Source organism: Dipodomys spectabilis, unplaced genomic scaffold, assembly GCF_019054845.1.
Source record: "Dipodomys spectabilis isolate Male_0828 unplaced genomic scaffold, ASM1905484v1 ptg000757l, whole genome shotgun sequence".
Classification (NCBI taxonomy): Eukaryota; Metazoa; Chordata; class Mammalia; order Rodentia; family Heteromyidae; genus Dipodomys; species Dipodomys spectabilis.
The window spans coordinates 28,194-34,425 of NW_024871434.1; the positions used below are offsets into that span (position 1 = coordinate 28,194).

General features: G+C 66.0%; 1 protein-coding gene across 1 annotated transcript; it reads left to right on the top strand.

Annotated features, from left to right (window-relative positions):
- Positions 1 to 268: 268 nt before the first annotated feature.
- On the top strand, positions 269 to 4,258 carry LOC122102140 (G1/S-specific cyclin-D2-like; the record flags this gene model as incomplete). The annotated part of the gene is made up of 3 exons (XM_042672692.1): positions 269 to 442; positions 2,058 to 2,273; positions 4,099 to 4,258. Coding segments are annotated over exons 1-3 (550 nt in total), but the record flags the coding sequence as incomplete, so codon positions are not given.
- Positions 4,259 to 6,232: the final 1,974 nt, after the last annotated feature.

A 6,232-nucleotide genomic window follows, 5' to 3' on the forward strand; every position in this document is an offset into this window, starting at 1 on the left:
GGCGCGGGGGAGGAGGAGCAGGAGGCGCGGGGGAGGCGCGGGGGAGGCGCAGGGGGAGGAGGAGCAGGAGGCGCGGGGGAGGCGCGGGGGAGGCGCAGGAGGAGCAGGGGGGGAGGCGCGGGCGGGGGAGGCGCAGGTCTAACTCCCGCCGGCCGCGTCCCGCTCTCGGAGCGAGGGGAGCGGAGCTGGGGACGGAGCGCGGGGCGAGATCGAGGCGCGCAGGGCGACGGGGTCGGAGTCGGGGGGTCGGGGGTCCCCGCGCCCGGGGATGGAGCTGCTGTGCGGGCCGGGGTCGGGGCGCGCACGCGCGGAGGGCGGGCCGCTGGCGGAGCGCGCGCTGCGGAACCTGCTGTCGGCCGAGGAGCGCTACCTGCCGCCCCGCGCCCGCGCGCCCCGCCTCCGCCCGCACGCGCGCCGCGCCCTGGCCGCCTGGATGCTCGAGGTACGGGGGCGGGGGACCCCGGGCCGGGATCGGGGGAGCGGCCTGGGGGGACCCCGGCCCGAGATCGGCGGGGACCCCAGCCCGAGATCGGGGGGGACCCCCGGCCCGAGATCGGGGGGGACCCGGCCCGAGATCGGGGGGGACCCCGACCCGAGATCGGGGGGGACCCGGCCCGGGATCGGGGGGGCGCCTAGGGGGTCCCCGACCCGAGATCGGCGGGGACCCCGGCCTCAGATCCGGGGGGGACCCCGGCCTGATATAGGGTGAACCTGGGGGGACCCCGACCCGAGATCCGGGGAGACTGGGGGGACCCCCACCCGAGATCCGGGGAGACTGGGGGGACCCCGGCCTGAGATCCGGGGGGAACCCTGGCCCGAGATCGGGAGGGCGGCATGGGGGCCCCGGCCCGAGATCCGGGGGGACTAGGGGGACCCTGACTCGAGATCCGGGGGGACTGGGGGGACCCCGGCCTCAGATCCCGGGGGGACCCTGGCCCGAGATGGGGGGAGGACCTGGGGGGACCCCGGCCCGAGATCCGGGGGGACTGGGGGGACCCCGGCCTGAGATCCGGGGGGGACCCTGGCCCGAGATCGAGGGGTCTGGGGGGACCCCGGCCAGAGATGGGGTGACCCCGGGGTACCCCTCCCGCAGACACTTCGTCTGGCCTCTCAGGCCCCTCCCCCCACGAGGCCGCGCCTGGCGGGGACCCCGGATGTGCCCCTCCCCGCCCCTTCCCGGCCGCCCCCCCAAGCACCCCATTACCCCCATTATCCCCGGCCCCCACCCCCGAGCTCGTGCCGTGCGGCTCCCCAAGATCGTCAGCTTAGAGATGGGGAGACGATGGGGTATCTCCAAACCAGAGATCCCGGGTGCCCCTTTCTGGGGTGCCCCAACCGCTCGCCCCGAGATCGGGGCCCCTCCACCTCAGCTCTGCCCGTCTGGGCCGAGGTGGAGCCCCCCCACGGTGCAGGGCGCCCCAGGGCCGGACGCTGGCGGGGAGCGGGGTCCCCCTCGGGGTTTTCAGGCCCGAGTGGCATCCGGGGGGGGGCATTTCCTCGATTTGGGGTTATGGTTTTGAAACTGGGTCTCCCCCCCACGTGCTTCCTCTCCTCCCTTCCCCCCTCTCTGCACCCCCAAATCCTCCCCCTAGGCCGCGGGGACTCCCCTCTGGCATGGTCAGCAGTGGACAGAACAGGGTCTGGGGGTTCGAGGGAGACCAAGGCACCCTCCCCGGGGGGCCCCCCCGAATATTTTCTGTTGACTTTTTGGAAAAGATGACAAAATCCCCCCCCCCAAAATCCACAAATTCAGAGCATGGCGGGGCCTGGAGCCTGTGGGGGCGGGGTGAGGGGGGACCCCGGGTTTGGGAGCCTGAGGGTCCCCCCATTTTGTGATCCCCCAGTGAGAAATCACAGGCACCCAGGAAGAGCTGGGTGCATGCACCCTCACTTTTCTTCCCTTTAGAGTCCTGCGTTCTGCTCCCCTTCTCCCCCCCCCAAATAAGCCCCCCAAACTTGTTCATTAAGTGATGCGAGATTATGGTTCGCAGGTAGGAATCCTTCCAGCGTGCCTCGGGGGCTGTGTTCACCCTTGGCCGGTTTCCCCGTCCCCCCAGGTCTGTGAGGAGCAGAAGTGCGAGGAAGAGGTCTTCTCCTTGGCCATGAACTACCTGGACCGCTTCCTGGCGGGGGTCCCCACCCTCAAGGCCCACCTGCAGCTGCTGGGGGCCGTGTGTATGTTCCTGGCCTCCAAGCTAAAGGGGAGCAGCCCGCTGACGGCCGAGAAGCTGTGCGTCTACACCGACAACGCCGTGACCCCCCACGAACTCCTGGTAAGGACCTGGGCCTCCAGCCTCGGGCCTCCCTCCCCCCGGCCTCCCCACTCCCCCTCCTCCTCCAGCCTGCCCTTACCCCCCTCCCTGGCTGTGCACCCCACATCTCCACACACCAGACCCAGGGCCATTCCCAGAAGGAACTCTGCTGGGAGCCGGTGGACGTGTGTGTGTGTGTGTGTGTGTGTGTGTGTGTGTGTGTGAGAGAGACGCCCCAAGAGCAGAGCTGACCTGCCAAACAAGGTGGACGCTCTCCTCAGAACCCCGAAAGTGGCCGCCACCGTGAACCCCCTTTGCGGACCCACACCCGGCCCCCCGACGTTAATAGTAGATGATCATTAAAGATACCCACGTGATCGATTTCGGAGCCATGTCAAAAAGGAGGGCATTTTTTTTTTAAATAATCGAGGCATCTAAGGCCTAGATTCCTAACCTAGGTGGGGACCCCAAGGGGGGAAGAAGGGGGTTCTTGGTCCCCCCCAGGAATGGGGGGGGAGGGAGTTCAGGAATCTCCCCACACTATTCTTAACTTTCTTTGTTAACTTTTTGTGCAGGATGCATGGTTGTAGAGTATTGCTAATCTTCAAAGGCTTTGCACCCCTCTTTGCTTAGTAGGAAGACCCCCCCCCCTTTTCCCTTCACACACACACACACACACACTCACACTCACACACACTCACGCCTCAGTGTCTTGACCTGAGCTTTGTGATACCTGGCCGTGCGATGCCCCTCTGGTGGTGGCCGTGCGCATGGCCGCGGGGCGGGAGGTCCAGGGCCTGGGAAGTTCAGCTCTGAACGGCTTGCCAGGTTTCTAGGCCTTTCTGGTTGGTTCTGAGACCCGCAGATCCCTCCCATCCCCCCCGGGAAAAGGTGCTTGTCTGCTTGCTTCTGGAAAGATCGCGTCCTTGACGCTCCGTGTGCCAGGGCCGGCTTGGGAAACGCTCCCCACTCCAGCCATCTTTGGAGATGCTGGAATGTTCCCGGTCCCTCAAGAGGGAGCGTTTGTTTTGTGTTTTTCTAAACCGGGGCAGACTTCAAAGTTGGTGCAGAAAGAAAAATTCTAGCTGGGCCCAGTGGCTCCTGCCTGTCACCCCAGCTCCTCAGGAGGCTGAGATCTGAGGATCGTGGTTCGAGGCCAGCCCTGGCAGGAAAGTCCGTGAGACTCTGATCTCCCAGGAACCACCAGAAAACCGGACGTGGTGCTGTGGCTCAAGTGGTAGAGCACCAGCCTTGAGCTGAAGAGCTGAGGGACAGTGCCCGGGCCCTGAGTTCAGGCCCCACAATCGAACCCCCACCCCAAATGGTTGAGCACCAGCCTTGACTGAAAAAGCAAAACAAGAGTTCAGAGCCCTGAGTTCAGGCCTAGAGAAGGTCGTGGAGGTTCAGGCAGAAGCAAACTTGAATCCTTTGGAAGTATGAGAGAGGCTGGGGCCGGGCCCCCCCAACCAGCTTCAAAGCTCTCGGGGTACGTGGGTGAGATCCATCTACTGAGAGCCCCAACAATTGATCTGGGTCTCAAGTCCCAGCTGAACCCTGGATCAACAGTGTGTGCCGGTCCTGGGGCTTGAACTCTGCTCAAGGCTGGTGATGGTGCTCTACCCCTTGAGCCACACCTCCACTTGGGGCTTTTTGCTCGTTGAGCTGGAGATCAAGGAGTCTCACCGAGGTGTTTGTCCCCTGTGGGGGGGGGTGGCCTGGCTGGCTTCAAGTCTCCATCCTCAGATCTCGGGCTTTGGAGCAGAGCAGCTGGGATTACAGGCGTGAGGGCCGGCGCCCGGCCAGAGAGGGGTTTTCACGTTGGCATTCTCTCTGTCTCTGTGCCCAGGAGTGGGAGCTGGTGGTGCTGGGGAAGCTGAAGTGGAACTTGGCGGCCGTCACCCCACACGACTTCGTGGAGCACATTCTCCGGAAGCTTCCCCAGCAGCCCGAGACGCTGCCTCGCATCCGCAAGCACGTGCAGACCTTCATCGCGCTGTGTGCCACGGGTGAGGCCCACCGGGCTTCGGCTGAGAGCGTGGGGGTCGGCGGGGGGGGGAGGAGCAGAGCCAGGGGGGGGCAGAGAACCCCGGGTTTCACTCTGGGTTCTGTGTGCGTTCACTTGTTACCCGTCCTGGGACTTGAACTCAGGGCCTGGGTGCCGTCCCTGAGCTCCTCCACTCCAGGCTGGCGCTCTACCTCCTGAGCCACACTGCTGCATTTTTGGCTTTATTATTATTATTGTCGTCGTCGTTGTTGTTGTTTGGTGGTGGTTCGTGGGAGATCAGAGTCTCAGGGACTTCCTGCCCCGGCTGGCTTTGAACCGCGATCCTCAGCCTCCTGAGTGGCTGGATGACAGGTGTGAGCCACTGCTCAGCTCGTGGGTGGTTGGTGTGGACCGTGGTGGTAATGGGGGGGGGAGGTGTGTCTTTAAGAAAATGGGGGCTGGGCAGGTGGCTCCGGGGTACAGTGCTCGCCTCGCACGCAGGAAGCCCTGGGTTCGAGTCCTCAGCACCACAGATACAGGAAAAGCCGCACGTGGCGCTGTGGCTCAAGTGGTAGAGCGCCGCCTTGGGCCAGAGAAGCGCAGGGACAGCGCCCAGGCCCTGAGTTCAAGTCCCAGCACTGGAAAGCAAAAGCAAAAACGTTGTCCTTTCTGGCAGCAGCCAGGACCGGGGTGCATTTTCCTGATCAACCACAGTCGGCAGCGTCCCCCCCCAGAACAAGGGTCTGACCAGTGAGCCCCCCTAGCCCCCCCAACCCCCTCACCCCCCCAAGCCCCCCCAATCCCACCCAACCCCACACAATCCACCCAACCTCCCTCAACCCCCCCAGCCCCCCAAGCCCCCCAACCCCCTCAACCCCCCTAACCCCACCAGCCCCACAACCCCCCAACCCCCCCCAATGCCCCCAACCCCACCCAACCCCCAACCCCCTCAACCCCCCCAGCCCCCCCCAACCCCCCCCAACCCCCCAACCCCACCCTACCCCCACACAATCCACCCAACCCCCCCAACCCCACCCAACCCCCCCCACCCCCCCAAGCCCCCAACCCCACCAGCCCCCCCCAACCCCCCAACCCCACCCAATGCCCCCAACCCCCCCAACTCCCCAATCCCCCCACCCCCAACCCCACCCAACCCCCCCAAGTCCCCCAACCCCCCAAACCCCCCCAGCCCCCCAACCCCCCCAGCCCCCCAACCCCCCCAGCCCCACCCAATCCCACCCAACCCCCCCCCAATCCCACCCAACCCCCCCATCCCACCCAACCCCCCAACCCCCCCAGCCCCCCAGCCCCCCCCAACCCCACCCTACCCCACACAACCCCCCCAACCCCCCCAACCCCACCCTACCCCACACAACCCCCCCAACCCCCCCCAACCCCACCCTACCCCACACAATCCACCCAACCCCCCAACCCGCTGCCCGCACTGTCCCCCCCCCCCCCCCCCGGGCCGTGGGAGCCCTGACCCCCAGTGCCGCCCAGGGGGGTCATGAGTTCACAGGAAGGAGCAGGAGGTCAGAGACCCCAGCCTGGGGGCCATGAACCCCAGAACCCCAATCGGGGCCTGGACGGGGGACACAATGTTGCCTCTTGTCGGGTCGCAGGGTCGCGAGGCCGTGGGGTCGCAGGGTCGGAAGTCTGGGTGAGAAATAAACAACCCGGTCACGGTCAAGGGGTGACCCCACCCAGGCTGGGCTGGGGAGGGGGCTCCCCCAGAGGGCGGTCCCGGAAATCCAGGCGGGAGGGAGGGAGGGAGGGGAGGGAGGAGGGAGGGAGGGAAGGAGGAGGGAGGGAAAGAGGGAAGGAAGGGAGGGAGGGAGGGAGGGAGGAGGGAGGGAGGGAGGGAGGGAGGGAGGGGGAGGGAGGGAAGGAAAAAGAAGGAGGAAAGGAAGAAAAGGAGGGAGGGAAGGAAGGGAGGAAGGGAGGGAGGGAAAGAAAGAAGGAGGGAAGAAGGGAAGAGGGAGGGGAAGGGAGGAGA